We start from the raw sequence: 21,498 nt of genomic DNA, 5'->3' as shown, positions 1-21,498 counted from the left end.
GAACTTTGCCCCTAATTACTGTAACCATTGGTGAGTAATTGAAGATTGATATGCATTTGACTAGGTTTTTGGAATTGGAGGATCTGGTTCGGGTCACGTTAACGAGTCTTGTTGGAACTGCAGGATTCGAGTCGTGATTTTATGGACTATACTCATAACTTAACCTTTTTTTTTTCTTCGCATGTTTTAACTTGATTTCTTTCGAAAACAATTCACTCCAACGAGTCTGGTTGAAATTTATATTCTATGAGATTCAATGGGTGTTTTATTTCGTTTATCGTGCTCTGAGACTCTGGGTCGATTTTGAACTGATATTCTCTTTGACGGATAAAAATTTTAATTTTAGTCTTTTTGAGGTACAATTATTAATATAAAAATTAAATATATTATAATACAACCAAGTATGAGTATTAAAATTAATGAAAATCATTAATATGATTTGTTTTGTAGTTTGTTAAAAAATCACACATTATTAAATATTAAAAAATTTGTGCCACAAAAGGGAATAAAGAAACTCGAAGGGTCTACCGGCAAATAAAAGATCTGTGGGTCCCACCTGCCTCCATGTTTCTTCCTGAACGCCAACAGAAAGCGTTGGTCAAAATCAAATTCCAAAACCCATTAATTTTGATTTTTTATTTTCTTTTATAAATTTCTCTAATTTTTTTTTTCAAATATTTGGGACACGTCATTTCCTTAATATTCAAGGTTAAATAATTTAGTGTTTAGTAAAACCTCTAATAAAAGCAAATTAATTTATATTTTTAATAATATCTTACACAAATCTTATTAATTCAATAATTATCAAATTTAAATAAATTAGTGAGAATAATTATATTCGTATAAACAATGTTTGGCCGGCTAATTTACACATCACAGAGAATATCGTGTAATAAATTATTACTATATTCTTAAACGTCCCATCTTTGAGAATAATGAATATTACTATTCAACCGCCTCTCTTTCACCCACTCCTTATTTAGTGCATCGAACATAATATAGAGAGAGATTAGACATTATTATTATTCGTTGAAAAGTTGATAGCATATCTTCTCATGGTTTAACGAAGAACGGAGATCGAGCTATCGATCTTATCCTCTAAGCAAAGTTTGATCTATCGAAATTGTACTTTTTGATGGTTTAATAGTCAGCAGCGAGGATTTAGTTGATATTATTTTTTTTTTTTGTGGTTCAACCGTAAAGCAGATATTGAACCTTATCTCTCGATCTTATCCCCAATGTAACGGGGAATTAATTGACATTAGTTCTTTTACAGTTCAACAGTCAAGTATAGATCAAACCTTATCTCTCGACCTCGTCCCTTAAGCAATGAGAAATTGTTTGATATTAATTTTATATGGTTCAATAGCCCAGCAGAGATCGAACCTTGTCTCTTGACCTCGTCCCCTAAGCAATGAGGAATTATCTAATATTACATTTTTGTAGTTCAATATGTTGATCTCAACATACCGAAACAAATAGCGGAAACAGAGTGCAACACTCACAAAACATACTTTATACTAAAATACTTAAATCACGATGCTTTTCGCTTCTCAATGTATGATTGTCCGATCACATGATTCCAACGTGATGCATAATGTTTGACTTTGAACAAGTTAAGCTTCTCGACTCACACAAGAGTTACACAAAGATCGAAACTTATCCCTTAAGTAATTTTGAAATTCGCAGATATTTTATTTTTTAATTTTTTTAATTTTTTTTTAATTTTATGTTTTAGTGATATCGAACTATCGACCTATCGAATGTCAAATATTGAGATTAGGTGATACTGTAATTTGTTTAATTAGGAATCAAAAATTGGAGGGCAAAAATGACGTACTGAATTGGACGCGTCCAAGCAACGCCAAGGCGGTCGATACTCTTTGATGGTATAAACATAAAGGGCGAGGAATAAGCGTCAAAGTTCAAATCAATCTCTGTTTTGTACGTCTCTGTCTCTCCTAATCGCCATTTTCACGGAGCACACCAAAATCTCTCTTGCATCGTAAGCAATCACTCTCTCTCTCACTCTTTTTTTGTTTTTTCTTTTTGTTCTTAGATTTATCATCGATTTTTTGTGGTTTTGTTTCGATCGCATTTCTTCGTGTTGTGGATTTGTTGCTAGGAGAACTTGTTTGTCTCTGTAAACTGTTTTTGATTCCGGTTTCTGGTTCTAATCTCCATCATTCACCGTTTGTTCAAGTTATCTCCATTTTTATTGTGATTATGTTCTCATGAATTTCACTCGGATGCTTTTCTTTTTCATTTTCGTCCTCTCTGGAATTTTTTGAACTTCTTTCTCGAAAAACGATTGAACGTAGGTTAGTTTTTAAAGATCGTTTCATCTCCGAGTTTGTCGGTGTTCTTCAGTTCATATTTTGCTGTTTATCGTTCATCGCCACTATAGGTCGCCTTCGAAGTTGTAGTGTTGGAGATTTTGATCCATTCCGTTGCAAACTCTTAATGATGCTTTGATGTTGAATCAATGAGTGAATATGATTTTACTGGAAAATAGCTTGAACTAATTGGTTGAATAATCTATTCCTTTGTTTGATTGATTCTGGCGTAGACTGTTGAGAAGGATCATGTGCATAGAATCGTAAATTTCGCTGAGTTAATCTTATTTGATCATATGTAATTTTAGTTCGTGTTGTGGATTTGTTGCTAGGAGAACTTGTTTGTCTCTGTAAACTGTTTTTGATTCCGGTTTCTGGTTCTAATCTCCATCATTCACCGTTTGTTCAAGTTATCTCCATTTTTATTGTGATTATGTTCTCATGAATTTCACTCGGATGCTTTTCCTTTTCATTTTCGTCCTCTCTGGAATTTTTTGAACTTCTTTTTCGAAAAACGATTGAACGTAGGTTAGTTTTTAAAGATCGTTTCATCTCCGAGTTTGTCGGTGTTCTTCAGTTCATATTTTGCTGTTTATCATTCATCGCCACTATAGGTCGCCTTCGAAGTTGTAGTGTTAAAGTTTTTGATCGATTCCGTTGCGAACTTTTAATGTTTCGATGTTGAATTAATGAGTGAATATGATTTTACCGGAAAATAGCTTGAACTAATTGGTTGAATAATCTATTCCTTTGTTTGATTGATTCTGGCGTAGACTGTTGCGAAGGATCATGTGCATAGAATCGTAAATTTCGCTGAGTTAATCTTATTTGATCATATGCAATTTTAGTTGATCTTTAACTAGTTTCGAAAGAATTGAATGAGCAAAAACTTAAACCTCAATCGATAAATGATTCGAGGACACCAGAAATTTCTTACATATAAGCCTCTGGTTTTTCATCTGGATTCATTCTGTTCATTTAGGGACCAACACAATTTTTCCCCCAATCATGTAAAATTACTTGTTGATATAACAATATCTTGTTTCTAGTCTGTTCATAGTTTGGTTACTGCTCTCGGATTCTTAAAGAAACATGGGAGGTGGGAAGGACAAGGACACTAATGACAGGGGCCTGCTTTCACATATGGCAGCGTTTGCTGCAGGGAACCACTACTCTCGTCCTCATGGATATCCACCACCACCGCCATGCGCCGGAGCTGGATATGTTGCTCCGGTAGGGTACCCTCCGGCTGGGTATCCCCCTCCCGGCGGATATCCTCCGGCTGGCTATCCTTATCACGGCGGATGCCCTCCCGCTGGCTATCCTGGTCATCATCACTACCCTGGTATTATCGCATTCTAGTGTTTGGATTGATGACTTCGTTACTTGATATTTTCTTCTTATTGATCAAAAGCGAAAATCACTTTTTATCCCTAAATTTTAAAATGTTCTTTAATTTATATTTGGTTTATAAGTTTTAAAATATTACATTTTTTATTTTAGTTTCAATATTGTCCTTGTATTTTAAAATTTTACACAGTTTTAATCAATACTCGTTTGATTATTTTGGTTAATTTTCTATTAATTAAATTAATAAAGTATCACTATTAAAATCATTTTAAAATCGTCATAATATTTATAAATTAATGAACAAAAAAGTCAAATACTAAGAACTAAAAATAAGTATTCAAAATTAAATGGCAAGAGAATGTAACATTTTAGGATATATGGGCTAAATTTAAAACTAAATATTTTGAAACTTAAAAGACTAAACAGAAACTATAATTTCAAAAATTAGTTTTCCTTTAATGAGTTTGAACACTATGCTTAGAGTTTTTGAGATTTAAAATGAAGAACAACCCCAATTAAAAAAATATATTTAAAAAACTTAAAGAGAATAGAATTTTGTAATTTGAAGATTCGAGTGGATGTTTGGAATAAGAATCCATAAGAGTTTAATCAATATGGAGGAAAAAAAGTGTTGTTGCTAACTAGTTTATTAGATATCGCACTTGCATTTGTTTGTTGATGATTTGTTGTTTCCAGGCCATGGACACGGACACGGACACGGCATGGGGGGGTTGTTGGCTGGCGGAGCAGCTGCCGCCGCCGCCGCTTATGGTGCTCACCATGTTGTTCATGCACACCCATTTGGCTATGGTTACGGAAGGTTCAAACATGGGAAATTTGGGAAGCGTTGGAAGCATGGAGGTAAGTTCATGAAATTCAAGAAATGGAAGTGATCAAATTGCTACCTATCTATGTTGGATATATATATATATATATATATATATATCGTTGTGTGAGTTTTGAGTCTAAACCTAGAAAACTAAATAATGGTATCTTATTGCTTGTACTTTGGTTGTGATATTGGCTTCTTATGTAAACAATGCTATCTTTTTTTCTTTTTTTTCCTTAATTGGACCATAAAAAAAAAAAAAGAAAAAAAAAAAGAAAAAAAAAGAAAAAAAGAAACTAGTTCATACACCAGTTCTTTTGACCGTTTAGCTAACTTCAGTAAAATCTACTTATCTGCCATGTGAATGGACAAGGTATTGTTTATTATTTCATATATGCCTTGGAAAAGAAGTATATTAAAAGTGATTTCAAAATTCAAAATGTAAAACCATAATTATTCGATAGTCTCCCCATGATACGAAAAATGTGAGTAATCGAACTCAACCTTTGCAATTTGAGTTGAGTTATAATCTTATTTAGATTTTTTATGATTGAAGTAGTTTATGTATTCTCCTAAAATTAGATTTAACTCAACTTATTTACTTATAATAATTATATTTATTTTATTCTGGTTTTATGTAATTTTATAATTAATTTTATTTATTTACTTATAATAATTATATTTATTTTATTCTTGTTTTGTTTAATTTTATTTATTTATTATTTTAATACTTTTTGAAATGATTTTTAACTATTTGAAAGGTAATTTTTCAAGATATAATATTGAAATTAATTAGCAAATTTTAATTAAACTTTTGAAAATAAATAAATATTTTATGAAATAATATTTAATGACCTGAATGACTTAACCCAAGGGTTCAACAAACCGAACAATTGTGTTAGATCTAAAAAATGTTCAAACTCAACCTAAAAAAAAAAAAAAAAAAAAAAAAAAAAAAAATCCAAAGCAAAGATTTTGTATTGCTAGACTTATGTCATGATTTATAGTTATTTTAGGCATAACTAAAGTAATTTGAATCGTTCCAAAATCTCCGGAATATATACTTAAAACTTTTTCTATTGCATTATATAATCGTTCTTTATTTCATATTCGTGGCGATAAGCAATGCAATTAGCTTAATTAGTATTTTAAAAAATCTATGTAAAATGTTTACACAAAAGGCTCAGATATATCAGTGGGCAGTCAGGATTTCTGAAAGTTCTCACACCAAAACCAGAGACACTGTCAAACAATGGTTATATGTATGGAAAATGATGATGCTGCTGATGTTTGAACAATCTGCAAAAAGGACACTACGATCTATAGCATCAAGATTTCGCAAACAAACTGACCAAAGGAATACGAGGGAAATTGATTGAGATTTCGAGATTTCAACCATCCAAATGAAATTGTTTCTTATAAAAAAGACGGATGAACACAGGTCGGGCACATTCACATAACGAGAAAACTATCCAATATACCCTTTGTCAAAATTGGCATAACCGAGCCATCTAGGTTGAACTATTGTATCTAGCAAAATATTCAGGACGAGTGACGACTCCTTCGGAGATCGAGTTCAAGGGGGTTAAAAGTTTTTCCTTAGAACTCACAGAACAGATTCAAAAAGATCCTGTTCTAATCCACACCTGGAATTAGATTTTGATTGATATCACTTCCTTGCATCTTTAGGATGACTAAATATGGAACCTAAAAGCAGGTATCCAAAGCTTATGAAAGGTTCAGTAATCTAGCTAACGACATTCAGATATCGTAGTGAAATTCTTACCACGGGAGCGTCTTTAGAACTCAACGACGCAGATCCTGTTCAAATAACATCGTCTTAAACCAAGAACATTCATACTAACAAGAAAATACAATGCTGAAATATAATGAGTCAAATTTATGCTTTCATGCATGCCATGATGTCTAGTATTCTCATGCATAAGCAATGAAGTTGCAGGCCTGCAGCAACACACTGCAAACGGATGTTCTTTAAATGGTTTCCCCCTGCTTTCTAAAACATGGACTGAATGATTTCCTTTAGAAAGAGAATGGATCTAAAATGAAAAAAAAAAAAAACCATGAAATTTCGAAAACGTCTTCGGTTATTACCCTAACAAAGATGAACACAAAATAAAAGAACACAGATACCACGAACGACGATGTAATATTCAAACTTCAGCGAATTTGAGAGTGCTAACCTCTCCTTAATGAACCAGTTCCTTCTCCCTACTAGAGTACCTGACTAAGACATAGGCATTAGTGATAAACATACATATCCACTTACGGTTATCAAACAGGTCGTCCGATTCCAAACCATATATGCTGTCGACAAGTTCGAACTACTGAACACTAAGAGACCACAGAAGGGGCTAGCTAGTCAATGAGTATAGGAGTGTTTCTAGATTCCCCGCTGAACTTTTCGTGCAGCTCAAAAGGGATGTCGCCTCTGAGAATTTGAACTCTGAACTTGATTACGCTGCTGCTGCATTCTATTAGCTCAAATACACAAGCATCTCCACACTTGAGATGATTATCATTAACAAATTTCCTCCACTGTTTCGTGTCAAGGGCTTTACCGCGTCGATTCCCATAATAATCGATCTTCCATTTCTTTCCCTCACAGTAAAGAACCGCAGGGATCATAATAGCAGGTAAAACAGAATGAAATTTGGCTGGCATGAACTACAAATGAAGATATGATAGTCCCTTACAATTAAGCTGATTCATATATATGCTGAAAAATAGGCTAATTTGAGCCTCTGGTAGTAGCCAAGAATTTGGTAATGTCAAGTCCTAATAATCATGAGATTGAATGATTCTAAAAGTTCATGACAATCTTTCAGTTAATTCTTCTAAGGAAAATCAAATACTAAACGAACACTTATTTTTACAAAACTTTTATTATGAACTGGTTTTCTAATAGTTTTCACACTGGCTAATCTTGATACCAAAACTATTGGTGATCAAACCAGCCATATACTTCCTGGATTGGCCGTAAAATCTAGTGGTTTTGACAATGCAAGCACGCACAATCCAATTCCGTTTATAACTATAACTGTTACTAAAATTTCTGAGTGATTTCCATGAGAGCGAGAACTTACCATATTACATATGGGAGCGACATGCGACTTAGAAAGAATAACGCCATGGTAGGGTTTGCCTGAGAGCGGCAAAATTCTACTATTTTGCGGTTGCATTTCTGTAGGCTCTGTCGGAGGTTTCTCCTGCGATTGCATCTGGAGACCTCTTTTCAGTACAAATCACTTGCAAAATCCAAATGTGACTGCGGAAAGGGGAGAATCGGATAAAATCCATGATTAGATGATCGGAAAAAAAAAAAAAAAAAAAAAACTAACAGATTAGAAGAAGCAATGCAATCAACACTCACATTTACTTGCGATTTCCTGCACTTTTTCTGGTTTTCTTCCGGTCGGTACTCGTTGATCGGAAACGAAAATGTGGAAGAGAAGGTTAAGAGGAAGATTATTGTTTCGTAACCTGTAAGAAACCGGAGCAAGCGGAGAATGAAACCCTCAGTGGTACGTTCTTCACTTCATTAATTCTTGAGACAGGGACGTAAATGAGGGGTCGTTCGAAACGAATATATATAAAAAAAAAAGGTTTTAAGAAAATAATAATAAGAATAATTCTAAAAATATTAAATTTTATTTACCAATTTCTTCCGACACATATTTTAGTTTGAGTATTGCATTATTTTTTTACAAAATTATTTTTATTTTAAATATTATCAATTATTATGGTTCGGATAATTGATTTAATTTTTTTTAATAAAAATAAAATATCTACTATTAAGATTTATAAGTTAATTTGAGTATATATTTTGAAAAGTTACATTATAAATATTAAATTTTTTTTTGAGAGTTGTTCATGAATAAATAATAATAAATATGCATATATAATTGTATCATAAGCAATTTTTTTCAATTAATAATAAATTTATAACCTAACTCAATTCAGATGAGTTAATAATCCAACTCAAAAGTTGAGTTAGATTCATAAATTGAATTAACCCGATAACTCAACTCAAAGTTGGGTTAGATTCATTAGGTTCTTATAATCCAACTCAACCCAATTAAACTCAAATAAGTTGAAAACTCAACTCAAAAGTTGGGTTAGATTCCTTAAGTTCTTCGTTCGAATCAACTCAACTGAAGTCAAATAAGTTGATAACTCAACTCGAAAGTTGGGTTAGATTCATCAAGTTCTTCGGTCTTAAATCAACTCAACTGAACTAAACTATGAACTAAACTCAAATAAGTTGATAACTCAACTCGAAAGTTGGGTTAGATTCATCAAGTTCTTCCGTCTTGAATCAACTCAACCAAACTAAACTCAAATAAATTGATAACTCAATCCAAACGTTGGGTTAGATTCACCGGGTCCTTCCCAAAGTTGGGTTAGATTCACCGGGTCCTTCCCAAAGTTGGGTTAGATTCACCGGGTCCTTCCCAAAGTTGGGTTAGATTCACCGGGTCCTTCCCAAAGTTGGGTTAGATTCATCGGGTCCTTCCCGCCAAAGTTTCAAACAATCCTAAAAACCGTTACAATTTGCACACCTAAAAATTGATACCACAAATGAGACGTACATAAGGCTCAAATCAATCAGTTCGAACAACACTAATGGCTAAATTTTGGTTTGGACTAAGCTTTATGAGTTCAAATTCAATCAGCCACAAGCTTCAAAACTGACAAAACTCCATTGATCACGGCAATTAATACTCTGAAATTGCCTAAGTTCCTTCAGAAACCCCATAAATTTCAAAGAGAAGAGAAACACAGAACAGAGATTCATCGATCCATAACTCAACAAAACCATGGCTGCAACTAAATTTCATAGCTTAAAACTCACAAAATCTAAATTTTATTAGTCATTCCTGAACTAAACACAAGAGAAAACAAAGCAAAAAGAGCATAAAAAATGAATTCCATCACTCCATCCAACCCCAACAATGGCTTCTTCTTGTTCATGTTCATGTTCATGTTCATGTTCATGTTCATGTTCTTCAATCCTTCTTTTCTCCTTCCTCAATCTTCTTAGAACTCTTTTTCGACGTCGCCTGAGAGTACAGAAAAGTCCCAAAAATGGCAAGAGCAGAACCAATAGCATTCAAAGGCCTAATTGGGTTTCTAAACACCAACACAGAAGCTACAATCACAACCACTCTTTTCATTGTATTCCCAACAGAGAATGTCAAAGGACTAATTTCATCAAGAGCTTGATAAGAAGATTGATTGTAAAGATGATAAAAGATTCCAGAAATCAAAACCCAGAGATATAACGTTGAAGCATTACCAATGGAGGAAATTGCTTGATGATATCCTTGAACCCATTTCGACCCTTCAACGAAAATCGCCACAGGAAACAGATAAAACAAAGAAATTATGCTAATACACCCATATAAATTCAACCCATTAACCTCCTTGAAGCTCTGCAAGCTCTTTTTTGAGTAAATGTTTCTTAACACAAACCCTACGTTGCTGATCATGGCGCCTGAAAGACCTTCGAAATTGAAGGTAGCTTCGGTAATGGCGGCCAGAGAGCAGCCAAAAACAATGGGGAGAATCGAGAGCCAGACCTGGATTGGATATGAATCGCCGAGGAATGAAGAGAACAGAACGGAGAAGACTGGTTCGGCCGATTTAATGACATGAGTGAAAGAAACAGCGACTTTTGAGAACGAAACGCAGGCGGAGATATGGCCGATTGTGTGGAATAAAGCGGGGCCGAGGAGAGCCATAATGAACGGCTTTGAAATTTTAGGGCATGGTTGAAGCTTCAATGACCAAAGAACAAGCATCCAAATCGATCCAGTAAAGAGCTGAAACGAAGCGAGAAGCCATGGAAATGAGAAAACGTTGAGAACCTTCTTGTTGTAGATATTGAATACGATGTTCTGGAAATACCATAGCCCAAACACGACGGCGAGTTGAAACGTTTTGCTTCTGGCGGAATCAGCGGTCGTATCTCCGCCGTCCGCCGCGGCAGCGGCGGGGACATGGAGGTTAGGTTTTGAAGGGAAAACCCTAAATCGGTCCACGGGATTTTTGCAGAATAGGCTCGATTTGGGGATTGGGTTGAAAATTAGAGATGTGGATTTGGAAGAGACGCCATTAATGGCGGCGGAGGTGGAGAATCGGTGGCGATCGGAGGGTTTAGATCGGACGGATGGGAGGAGATTTGGGGAAAAGCGGGGAAAAGGGGAGGTGGGGTTGGTGGAAAGTGGGGTTGGTGGGAGATTAATGCGGGAAGAAAGCATTTTAATGGCGGTTTAAAAGGGGGGAAAAGGGAAGATCTGGAGATAATAACAGAGAGGCTTCAATGGCGGACTGTGGAGACGGGAAGAGATGGTTTATTTTGGCCGCCGATCTTTTTATCGTCTGCGGTGGCGACCATTTCTGCACTTACCTATCTTGGATCTTGTTCTTCATTGGTCATTTTAATTAAAATTAAAATAAAATAAAATAATAAAAAAAAAAAAAAACCTCATTATGAGTTCATAAAATTAGGGTTTTGAGCGGATCGAGATTTGTTTTATTTTATGACTCAGATGTCGTGTCGAAGAGGGTATCGACTACTGAGATCACTGTCATTTAAGGTACACAATTCAATCTCAAAATCAGCTTGTTATTGGTTTAAACGTCAAAGAGTGATATTTTCTACGGGGAAGCTTCGATAACAGATAAAATCATGAGCGAAATTTCTTGGAGTCGAGTCGATCATAAAGTTCTTGCTACTGGATATGACTTTGAGTCCATTTACAACGATTTGTGTGTGCTCGTCGACTCACTCTTCACACGTGTTTTGTAGCGAGAAAGCGAGTTGTTGGGTTTCATTGGTTCTGTTCTCCTGTGAGTTTTGTTTAATATTCTATAACAAATCCACGATGAACTATCTACCTTAAATTTGAGCTCTTAGTGTGTCAGTGGTTAGGTTTTATATTCAATTCGATCAAGGAGGGGGTTAGTCTCGACTTTGGATTTGACTTCTCGGGTCGTGGTTAATAGGGTGGTAGATTTTGACTTTTCGGTTGACTAGGCATGTTTCTTTGTTTGTCACATCACTTTCTTAGTTCTCAAGGTTTCATCTTTCCTTTGTTTTATGTCGAGAGCTCGAATATTTATGTCAAATAGTTTAGAATGTAACGAGCATTGGTAAGAACTTTTTTAATGTCTTTTTTATAAAGATGATGCTAATGCCAGTTTTAAAATATTATGAGTATTTAATATCCCAGTAACCAAATTTTTTAATTTTTTTTTTATAAAAGTTGAAGGATATTTTTGAAATAAATTCAAAATAAATGGTATTACTATTTTTTTTATATATTTTTTTAAAAGTTTATATATATATATATATATATATATATATATATATATATATATATTTAAATAAAAAACAAAAATTTAAATGTTTTTTTTTTTTTAATTTAGCGAAAAAAAAAAAACCACGCACGGTCAGCGGGTTAGATCTTAGCGTCACAGAGTGGCTGAAGGATCCGTCGACGGTTGGGTCCAGTTTGATTCTGCTCCGATCTGAGAGGGATGGTCTAAGGAGAGAGAGAGAGAGAGCGGTCATTGATATCCAGAATTTCAAAGAGTAGAGTGACAGACGAACGAAGACGAAGATGGCAGCGAGGCAAATGGAAGAGATTCAGAAGAAGCTATCAACGCTCAATTACCCTAGAGCCAATGCTCCTGCTCAGTCCCTCCTTTTCGCCGGCATGGAGCGCTATGCTCTTCTCGAGTGGCTCTTCTTCCGGTATGTTGATAAATTTCTACAAATCTTTCAATTAACTACTTCAAACCACTCGAATTGCATTTATAAGCCTTTGATTTTGGAGGTTAGTCATTCACCGGACAATCGGATGTTTGATGGCTTGTTGCATTGCGTTCTTAAATTGTAGTTTGTTGGGTGATAAGTCGCCGTTCTCGCAACAAAATATCCAAGGAGATGCTATTGATCGCGATGAAGAGACTGGTCGCATTCAGTGTTAGTTTTCTCATTTCATGCTTCACGATTATATGATTGCACATACTATTTAGAATCAATTCAAATTTGTGCCACTGGTTAATCAAATTACGTGGATGCTCGTTAACCTTTATAGAGTGATTAGTTTCATAGATCGGGCTGCCCTTTTTGTGAAAGTAGGCTGGTCTGGCTTAAAAAATAATCCAGTTTTTCCTCAGCATGTTAAAATTCCCGTGTATCTACTGCCAAAGCCACAAGGTTTTCTTGCATAATCGTTCAGTGATTGCTCTTTTATCTTGCCGCCCCACATGATGTATGATATGTTGTTGCTTTGTTTTCATGCTGTTGTTCACATTTAAATCGTGGTACTGATTTTTTCTCCATCATTAGATCAATTACCATGTTGTAACCAATGGCTGTATTCTGCAGATTTAGCCGAAATCGCAAAGTTTCTGGGCATTACAACCAGTATCGATACTGAAGTTATCCAAGTTCGTTTTCTGAATTGCTTCTACTATTTCTATGAGTAAAATAAATTGAAGCTATCTGTCTGTATGCAACAACACTAATGTCGTTGTCTTCTGTCTGAGTTCTCGGAGCCACAATTGTGTAATTTATAAAGCTTTAAGCGTTCTGCATCCGCTTGATTACAGATTTTGTAAACATCTTCACCGTATGAATGTGCCTGACATCTTGTTAACTCTTCTTGTACCTTTCAGGGACGGGGAAGCTATGAGGAGCGAACTGAAATGATCCGTCTTATTGTCGATCTTGTTGAGGCAAGCATCTATGCGGATAATCCAGATTGGAGGTTGCCATTTGTTTAGCTTGTATTGGTAATATTATTCAATCCTCTGATAAATGAGCAAGAATCTTGGAAATCAATGTTTTTTCATTAATTTTTCTGCAGTGTTGATGAGCAAGTTGCCAAAGACATACAACTCATTGACTCTATTGCCGAGAAACAGGCTCAAATATTCTCAGAAGAATGCAAGTTGTTTCCTGCTGATGTTCAAATCCAGTCTATATATCCATTGTAATGATCCTCCTACATCAATCTATGTCTACTGATTTTTTTTCTTTGCATTGTTAATGTGAGATCCCACATTGGTTGGAGAGGGGAACAAAACATTACATATAAGGATGTGGGACATTACATATAAGGATGTGGAAACCTCTCCCTGGCAAACACTTTTTAAAACCTTGAGGGAAAGCCCGAAAGAGAAAGCCCAAAGAGGACAATATCTACTAGTGGTGGGCTTGGGCTTAAGCTGTTACAAATGGTATCAGAGCCAGGTTCTGAACGGTGTGCCAGCAAGGACGCTGGGCGCCCAAGGGGGTGGATTGTGAGATCCCACATTGGTTGGAGTGGGGAACGAAACATTTCTAATAAGGGTGTGAAAACCTCTCCTTAGCAGACGCGTTTTAAAATCTTGAGGAGAAGCTTGGAAGGGAAAGTCCAAAGAAGACAATATCTGCTAGCGGTGGGCTTGAGCTGTTACAGTTAATTCTTCTTGCATATCCAAACGCTAACTAGAGACCTGCCTTTCTCTTCTTCTGATAGTTCAAAAGACTCCAAACATTGTCAGTTTGAGCTAAGATCAGCCCATTTCTTTATTTTGGTTCATTTTGTTAATATGCCAATTTCATTATTATTATTTTTTTTATCATAAACAATATGTAAACCTGCCTACTACTGTCATATCCGTACACTGTTCTAATGATCCATGTTCATCTGGTTTAGGGAATTTTAATACCCCCCTCTTTTGAGGAAGCTGTCTCAACTTGATTATATGAAATATAGTGCTTGCAAATGCTGTTCTGCTAGTTTAAGCTCTTATTGATTAAAACATTTTAGTTTTAACTCCAAATTGCTAGTTCTTATTATATGATATACCATAATTTTGGTGTGGAATCTCAGAGGTCAATCTTTTAATCTATTTGATTTCATGTTATAGCATTTTGTTGCCTAATTGAGTTATTTTTCTTTCTTTTTTTTCCAGGCCAGATGTTTCTGAGCTGGAAACCAAGCTTGCAGAACAATCGAAGATACTTTTGAATCTTCAACAGAAAGTTGATGATTTAGCATCAAAGGTTTTTGCTACTTTCTGTCAAATTTTCTCACCTTAAGGAAAAATTGGCCCTGCTGTCATTCTCATATGGGAACTGCTCTGCAGATGCGATATTTTATTCAAGAAACATCACTTAATTTTCAGCATGTCTTAATAAATAAAAACGAATTAGGCAAAATATGGCTACTTATGTAATCGATCGTCAATCTGACGAAAATATAGTTGGTCAAGGTGGTTTTTTAATCAGTTTTTTGGTTTAATCCAGCGATCATGAAAGTGAGTTATTGCCTCTTTTTCCCCAACTTCTTTCTGTCTTTTTGCTGCTCTGATCTTTCCAATCTGCAATATGATAGATTGGTTATTGCAGACAAAAATTATTTTCTTTTTAATTTTGATTTAGATTTGAGGTGGTAGTTTTGTGGTATAGTCTTAAATCTAGAAAGATTTATTTTTAATGTTGCTTCTTTTGATGCCTTGTGATTAGTATTATGTTACTTTTGTAGCATGCTTACAACCCAGATGAGGAATATACGGAAGTCGAGTCTCAATTGCGTTCACACCTGGAATCTTTTCTTGAAACAGCAAGATCTTTCAACATTATTTACACCAAGGTATGTCTTAATTTAGTGGAATCTTATCTGATATCATCTTCTATTTTTGTCGGAGTCTTTGTAACAACCCAAGCCCACCGCTAGCAGATAGTGTCCGCTTTGACCCGTTACATATCGCCATTACCCTCACAGTTTTAAAACGCGTCTACTATGGAGAAGGTCTAGACCTACTCTGACTAGTGTCTCGCACTGTTTGGTGACTGACTCTGATACCATTTGTAACAAGTCAAACCCACTGTTACTAGGCTTTCGCCTGTTACGTATTGCCGTCAACCTCACAGTTTTAAAACGCGTCTGCTAAGGAGAGGTTTCCACACCCTTATAAAGATGTTTCGTTCCTTTCAACAACCGATGTGGGATCTCAGTCTTTATTCTTAAATTTCCTATGCACCAACTATCAAAATATTGGCGATCTACGACCAAAAGCTCTCTGTTTCATGTTCTGTTAATTCTGTCAAGATTCACCTTGAAGAATAACTATTTGCTATATAATCTACGTTTTTAAAAGATGAATGTGATCCTGTTTAAACTAGTATATGGTAGCCTAAGCGAATGTTTTTCTTTATAAAACACTTGGAAAGTATTTTGATAGCTTTGAGTTGGAACTATGTTCATTTTTGCTATTGACTCTGATTATCACTTTTATGTTAGGAAATTCGTCCATGGACACACATGATGGAGGTTCCACAGCTTCATGGCTTTGGGCCAGCTGCCAACCGATTGTTGGAAGCATACAATATGCTACTAAAGGTATCCTTTGGCTAACTTTTTTTTTTTTGTTTTTCATGTTGCTGATTCATTTATGTTCTTCATTATTGTTGCTACGAACCCATTTGAATTTATTATTGTGATATCACAAAGAGAAAATCAGATAAAATTACAAAAGAATTTGGATAATTTTGCATCAAGGGAAAGGCACGAAGTTCTGTTGCTTCTTTTTAAACAAAAAATTCCAAAGAAAGGGCCTTGTTTTTGAGTAATTTGGTCTGCTTTCCTCTTATATCATCGTTTTGAAATTCATTTTTTTCATTTCATGTTCTTGTTATGGCAGTTCTTGGGCAACTTGAGGAATCTTAGAGATTCTCATGCAGCACTGGCGATTGGATCGTCTGAAACGATTGCTGGAGAGCCATCTTCCGTGACAAGAATAATATCCGAGTGCGAGTCTGCATTGACATTCCTAAATCGCGATCTTGGCATTCTCTCTGCTTCCATAGCACGTGAACGTGGCCAGCAGGGCGAAGAGGTGACTTTATGATAAATACATGTGTAATAGAGCTTCTTGCACTTGCAATTCGGATGAGCGTGCAGTCGTGAGTCGTGATTACTGATTTCAGATAACATAAACCAAGAGTGTAGTCACACGAAAACGATTTGCGGTATGCCATTCCACATAATTATATCATTGTGTGATTAGTTTGGTACCTAGAAACTGACATGCGATTGCTGTTTATTCATAGGGAAAAATTTTCCATCACATTGACATCCTATGTATCTCTACTGAGTGGCTGTAGTGTATCTAACTGGGATTTCCATTCCTTTTACTGTAGATTGTAAGATATCAACTTGTCTCTTTCACGTTGTTCCCTGATATTCTCCAGGTTTTTTGGAGCATTCCCGATCCAAACATTGCCTCGAACATGTTTAGCTTTTCCGATCCTCGAGAACTGAAATGGGATTATTAGCCATCGAATTCGGGTAAGAAAATTCTCTTCTGGCTTGTTTATCATCAGTTCTGAACCCTTTGCCGATTTGTCTCGTTACCGGGTTTTGTTAATAGAAGCTATGAATCATACTCGAATTGTTTCGTGTTGATTTCGTTTGGTTAATAGATGTAGATTTTGTGTTGGTAGTTGAACAAGTTGGACATCTTGGAGTTATTTTGGTTTGGTTGGATGGGAATGTGTTTCAGCCTTTCCCCACTCTCATGTTTGCCTACTTGTTATTCCTCTAGATATCAGTCCATAAAGCTTGCCTCTTATGGCGTAAGCATAACTAATTTTATAATAAATGATATAATTTTTTTTATTATTTTTTATTTTTATAAGAGATATAAAATTAATTAATTAATATAATTTCTAAAATTTGATTAATAATGCCTACTCGCACACCTTTTTTTCAATAATTATGGGCATAGGGTGGTTAATATCTTTGAGACGGTAATCGATGCCTTATTTATCAAGCCGTTCTCATATTAACGATGATATCTACTAAGTTGTGAAGTATAAAGTCTTTATATCGCTAATGTTTTGGATCAATTTATTAATTATTTTTTCCAGTGGACATTTTTAGGTAAGTTCATGTAATTTTGCATGCGTGAGCCGAGATATTTATTTGACCTATGGGTTTTAGGCCTTACCCTGAATCGGACAAGAAATCCCCATTTAAATGGGTGGGTGAGGGAGGGGTTTTAGGCCTTACCCTGAATCGGACAAGAAATCCCCATTTAAATGGGTGGGTGAATCGGACAAGAAATCCCCATTTAAATGGGTGGGTGAGGGAGTTGAGAGAAATTTCTCTCAGTTAGCTAAACGGGTTTGAGACGGGATCATATTTTTCGCCTCTGCCTCCAATCCATCCATATTCTTGCCCATATATAAATATATATGTATATCAAAACTAAAATGCAAAACTAATTTATTATTATTATATATATATATATATATATATATTTGTAAAAAGAGTAGTTAATAATGAATTTGAGTTTATAGAAATTATATTATATTTATGCTAATTTTAATTGAATTTATTAAATATTTTCTATTTTTTAATAGAATTTATATTGAAAAAATAGAATTTGAGCATTAAAAAATGCGTGTATATATATATATTAAAAAATGGGGGAAAAAAAAAAAAATCGGCCCGAGTTCAGTCTCGGCTAATTCCAAGGCAACTGGCCCAAATAGAAAAAACTAACCACAACAAACTTCCCTGGGTGTTTCTAATGTCGAATTCTGCCGCCGATGAAACCGCCAAAATTCCGTTCCAATTTCAATAGTTCACCGGAAACTGCCCAAGAACTGCTTCGTTCTTCACTACTTAAAGCTCTCTCTTCTGCCAAAAACACTTCCCAGCTTCGCGCTGTTCATTCCTGGATCATCATTTCAGGATTTGGCCTCTCCGTCGTTTTTTCCGGCAAACTCATAAGCAAATACGCTCAGCTTAAAGACCCGATTTCTTCTGTTTCAGTTTTTCGCACTGTTTCTCCAACTCGCAATGTCTATCAATGGAATTCGATTATACGTGCTCTCACTCGCAACGGTCTCTTCACACAAGCTCTTGGATATTACACTGAGATGCGTGAAACGAAGCTCCAACCCGATGCTTATACTTTTCCTTCTGTTATCAATTCATGTGCCCGGCTTTTGGACTTGAAAATGGGTCGCGTTGTTCATGAACATGTCGAGGAAATGGGGTTTGAATCGGATCTGTATATTGGCAACGCATTGATTGATATGTATTGTAGATTTGGAGATCTTGAGAATGCACGCTACATGTTTGATGAAATGTCTAACCGAGATAGTGTATCATGGAATAGTCTAATTTCAGGGTATTGTTCGAATGGGTTTTGGGAGGAGGCTCTTGACATGTATCACAAGTCCAGAATGATTGGGATGGTGCCCGATTGTTTCACTATGTCCAGTGTTTTACTCGCTTGTGGAAGCTTAACTGCCGTTGAAGAAGGTCTGAAGATTCATGGGGTGATTGAGAAGATTGGAATTGGTGGTGATATTGTTACAGGTAATGGACTTCTTTCCATGTATTTCAAGTTCGAGAGACCGAGAGAAACAGGTCGGGTTTTTGCCGAGATGGCTGCGAAGGACTCGGTTACTTGGAATACCATGATTTGTGGATACTCCCAGCTGGGGTGGCATGAAGAATCCGTGAAGCTATTTATGGCGATGATTGATGAATTCCCTCCGGATGTGTTGTCAGTTACATCGACCATTCGCGCCTGTGGGCACTTGGGAGATCTGAGGATTGGGAAGTATGTTCATAAGTACTTAATTGGGAGAGGGTATGAATGTGATACTGTAGCTTGTAATATCCTTATAGATATGTATGCTAAATGTGGGGATCTTTTGGCTGCACAGGAAGTCTTTGACACAATGAACTGCAAGGATTCTGTGACATGGAACTCATTAATCAACGGCTACACTCAAAGGGGCTATTTCAAAGAGGGGGTTGAAAATTTTAAGATGATGAAAAGGGAAAGCAAGCCAGACTCTGTCACTTTTGTTCTGCTATTATCTCTATGTTCTCAGTTAGCTGATATAAGTCAGGGGAGAGGAATCCATTGTGATGTGATAAAATCTGGATTTGAAGATGAACTCATCATTGGCAATGCTCTTCTAGATATGTACGCTAAATGTGGTGGAATGGACGACTTATTGAAGGCATTTTCGTATATGAGAGCTTGTGACATTATATCATGGAATACCCTTATTGCTTCAAGTGTTCATTTCGATGATTGCACTGTAGGATTTCGAGCAATTAACGAAATGAGGACTGAAGGGTTGATGCCAGACGAGGCCACCATACTCGGTATCTTGCCCATGTGTTCGTTGCTTGCAGCACGGCGACAAGGTAAAGAGATTCATTGCTGTATTTTCAAGTTGGGATTGGAATTAGATGTCCCAATTGGGAATGCCCTGATTGAAATGTACTCCAAATGTGGTAGTTTAGAGAACTGTACCAAAGTGTTCAACTATATGAAAGAAAAAGATGTAGTGACATGGACTGCATTGATCTCTGCATTTGGAATGTATGGCGAGGGCAAGAAAGCATTGAAGGCTTTTCAGGATATGGAGTCAAGTGGTGTTATGCCAGATTCCGTTGCCTTCATTGCTCTCATTTTTGCTTTTAGTCATTCTGGAATGGTCAAAGACGGGCTCGCATTCTTCGATCGAATGAAAACCGACTACAATATTGAACCTCGGATGGAACATTATGCTTGTGTCGTCGATCTTCTGGCTCGATCTGGTTTATTAGCTCGAGCAGAGGAGTTTATCCTGTCAATGCCAATGAAACCAGATGCAAGTTTGTGGGGAGCTCTACTTAGCGCCTGTCGAGCGAGTGGGCACACGGATATCGCTCAAAGAGTATCGAACCAAATTCTTCAATTGAACTCAGACAATACTGGGTATTATGTGCTTGTATCAAATGTTTATGCTACGTTAGGGAAGTGGGATCAGGTGAGATTGGTAAGAAATACCATGAAAAATAAAGGGCTGAAGAAAGAACCTGGAAGTAGCTGGATTGAGATTCAGAAAAGAGTTTATGTTTTTCGAACTAGTGATAAGTCGTTTGAACAATACGATAAGGTCAGAGATTTTCTCGAGTACCTCACGGGTTTAATGGCCAAGGAAGGTTACGTTGCAGACCTGCAATTTGCTCTGCACGACGTCGAAGAAGACGATAAGAGAGACATGCTATGTGGGCACAGCGAAAGACTCGCTATAGCGTTCGGGTTGTTGAATACAAAACCAGGGAGCCCTTTGCTGGTAATGAAAAACCTTAGAGTATGTGGAGATTGTCATACTGTAACCAAGTACATAACTAAGATAATGCAAAGAGAAATACTTGTGAGAGATGCCAATCGGTTTCATCTTTTCAAGGATGGAACCTGTAGCTGTGGAGATCACTGGTGAATACCCTAATGAATTGTTTGATCTTTGTTCAAGTTCCGTGCAAATCCAAGAAGGTCGACTTTTGCCGAGTTATGCTCATCGATCATTGACATGTACGTAAACATTGTAAGTCCGTGCTATCTTTTCCTTCTTATGTTCGTCGAAGATAACTAAAAGCGAGCAGATTCAGCTCGGTTGAAGTGTTTTAAAGCAAGTGATTGAGCTGCCCAAAGTAGGTAGGATTACGAGAATGCACATAGAATGCTACCATTTTTTCGAATGATTTATCATGCACGACTATTGAGAAATCTCATATTGGTTGGAGAGAAGAACGAATTATTTCTTATAAGTTTGTGGAAACCTCTTCTTAACAGATGTGTTTTAAAATCGTGAGGCTGACGGCAATGCGTAACGGACCAAAGCGGATAATATCTACTAGTGTGCATTCGTGCAGATTTCTCCGATTGCTTATGCCTTCTCATGCTGGCCTATGAATCAAATTCTAAAGGTTGGTCTTTCTTTCATTGATATCTCTTTCTACTAAGTGCTTAAAAATTTGAAGAAAAAAATTACATGAATGAAATATATTTTTTATGCCAATGCTGATTGGGTCTTACAAATTTGAATCAACGATCCGAACAATTTGGACCAACCCAACCTAATATTTTATGATAGGATAG

At 36.1% G+C, this 21,498-nt stretch overlaps 5 protein-coding genes across 8 annotated transcripts; 3 read left to right on the top strand and 2 right to left on the bottom strand.

The window, feature by feature from the left end:
- Nucleotides 1–1,812: 1,812 nt before the first annotated feature.
- LOC111799627 (glycine/proline-rich protein) lies at nucleotides 1,813–4,741 on the top strand. Of its 2 annotated transcripts, none has more exons than XM_023683046.2 (3): nucleotides 1,813–2,005; nucleotides 3,397–3,681; nucleotides 4,383–4,741. In XM_023683046.2, the coding sequence occupies exons 2-3, from the start codon at nucleotides 3,429–3,431 to the stop codon at nucleotides 4,577–4,579; spliced, it is 450 nt and encodes a 149-aa protein (XP_023538814.2). In that variant the 5' UTR covers nucleotides 1,813–2,005; nucleotides 3,397–3,428; the 3' UTR covers nucleotides 4,580–4,741. The 2 variants fall into 2 exon arrangements, with proteins under 2 accessions (XP_023538814.2, XP_023538813.2); XM_023683045.2 differs by having other exon boundaries at nucleotides 1,816–2,005; nucleotides 3,386–3,681.
- Nucleotides 4,742–6,663: 1,922 nt separating this feature from the next.
- On the bottom strand, nucleotides 6,664–8,114 carry LOC111799779 (B3 domain-containing protein Os04g0386900). Its single transcript, XM_023683258.2, has 3 exons — nucleotides 7,907–8,114; nucleotides 7,620–7,801; nucleotides 6,664–7,200 (listed from the first exon to the last, which is right to left on the bottom strand). The coding sequence occupies exons 2-3, from the start codon at nucleotides 7,752–7,754 to the stop codon at nucleotides 6,892–6,894; spliced, it is 444 nt and encodes a 147-aa protein (XP_023539026.1). The 5' UTR covers nucleotides 7,755–7,801; nucleotides 7,907–8,114; the 3' UTR covers nucleotides 6,664–6,891.
- A 1,224-nt stretch (nucleotides 8,115–9,338) lies between these two features.
- On the bottom strand, nucleotides 9,339–10,964 carry LOC111800255 (Nucleotide/sugar transporter family protein). The gene has a single exon (XM_023683862.2). The coding sequence runs from the start codon at nucleotides 10,794–10,796 to the stop codon at nucleotides 9,543–9,545; it is 1,254 nt and encodes a 417-aa protein (XP_023539630.2). The 5' UTR covers nucleotides 10,797–10,964; the 3' UTR covers nucleotides 9,339–9,542.
- A 1,015-nt stretch (nucleotides 10,965–11,979) lies between these two features.
- AUG7 (nuclear matrix protein) lies at nucleotides 11,980–17,114 on the top strand. Of its 3 annotated transcripts, none has more exons than XM_023683861.2 (10): nucleotides 11,980–12,295; nucleotides 12,441–12,526; nucleotides 12,935–12,996; nucleotides 13,225–13,316; nucleotides 13,416–13,541; nucleotides 14,509–14,599; nucleotides 15,081–15,188; nucleotides 15,840–15,938; nucleotides 16,240–16,434; nucleotides 16,790–17,114. In XM_023683861.2, the coding sequence occupies exons 1-10, from the start codon at nucleotides 12,162–12,164 to the stop codon at nucleotides 16,871–16,873; spliced, it is 1,077 nt and encodes a 358-aa protein (XP_023539629.2). In that variant the 5' UTR covers nucleotides 11,980–12,161; the 3' UTR covers nucleotides 16,874–17,114. The 3 variants fall into 3 exon arrangements, with proteins under 3 accessions (XP_023539629.2, XP_023539627.2, XP_086982071.1); XM_023683859.2 differs by having other exon boundaries at nucleotides 16,739–17,114; XM_087125945.1 differs by lacking the exon at nucleotides 16,790–17,114 and having other exon boundaries at nucleotides 11,982–12,295; nucleotides 16,240–16,737.
- Nucleotides 17,115–18,031: 917 nt separating this feature from the next.
- On the top strand, nucleotides 18,032–21,418 carry LOC111801165 (Tetratricopeptide repeat (TPR)-like superfamily protein). The gene is made up of 2 exons (XM_023685161.2): nucleotides 18,032–21,054; nucleotides 21,193–21,418. The coding sequence occupies exon 1, from the start codon at nucleotides 18,152–18,154 to the stop codon at nucleotides 20,837–20,839; it is 2,688 nt and encodes an 895-aa protein (XP_023540929.2). The 5' UTR covers nucleotides 18,032–18,151; the 3' UTR covers nucleotides 20,840–21,054; nucleotides 21,193–21,418.
- The last annotated feature ends 80 nt before the right edge of the window (nucleotides 21,419–21,498 follow it).

The sequence above is a fragment of the Cucurbita pepo genome, chromosome 8 (assembly GCF_057944985.1).
Source record: "Cucurbita pepo subsp. pepo isolate OVF chromosome 8, ASM5794498v1, whole genome shotgun sequence".
NCBI classification, from domain to species: Eukaryota; Viridiplantae; Streptophyta; class Magnoliopsida; order Cucurbitales; family Cucurbitaceae; genus Cucurbita; species Cucurbita pepo.
Note: the sequence above shows the minus strand (reverse complement) of the source record. Positions and strands in the feature narration are given on the sequence as shown.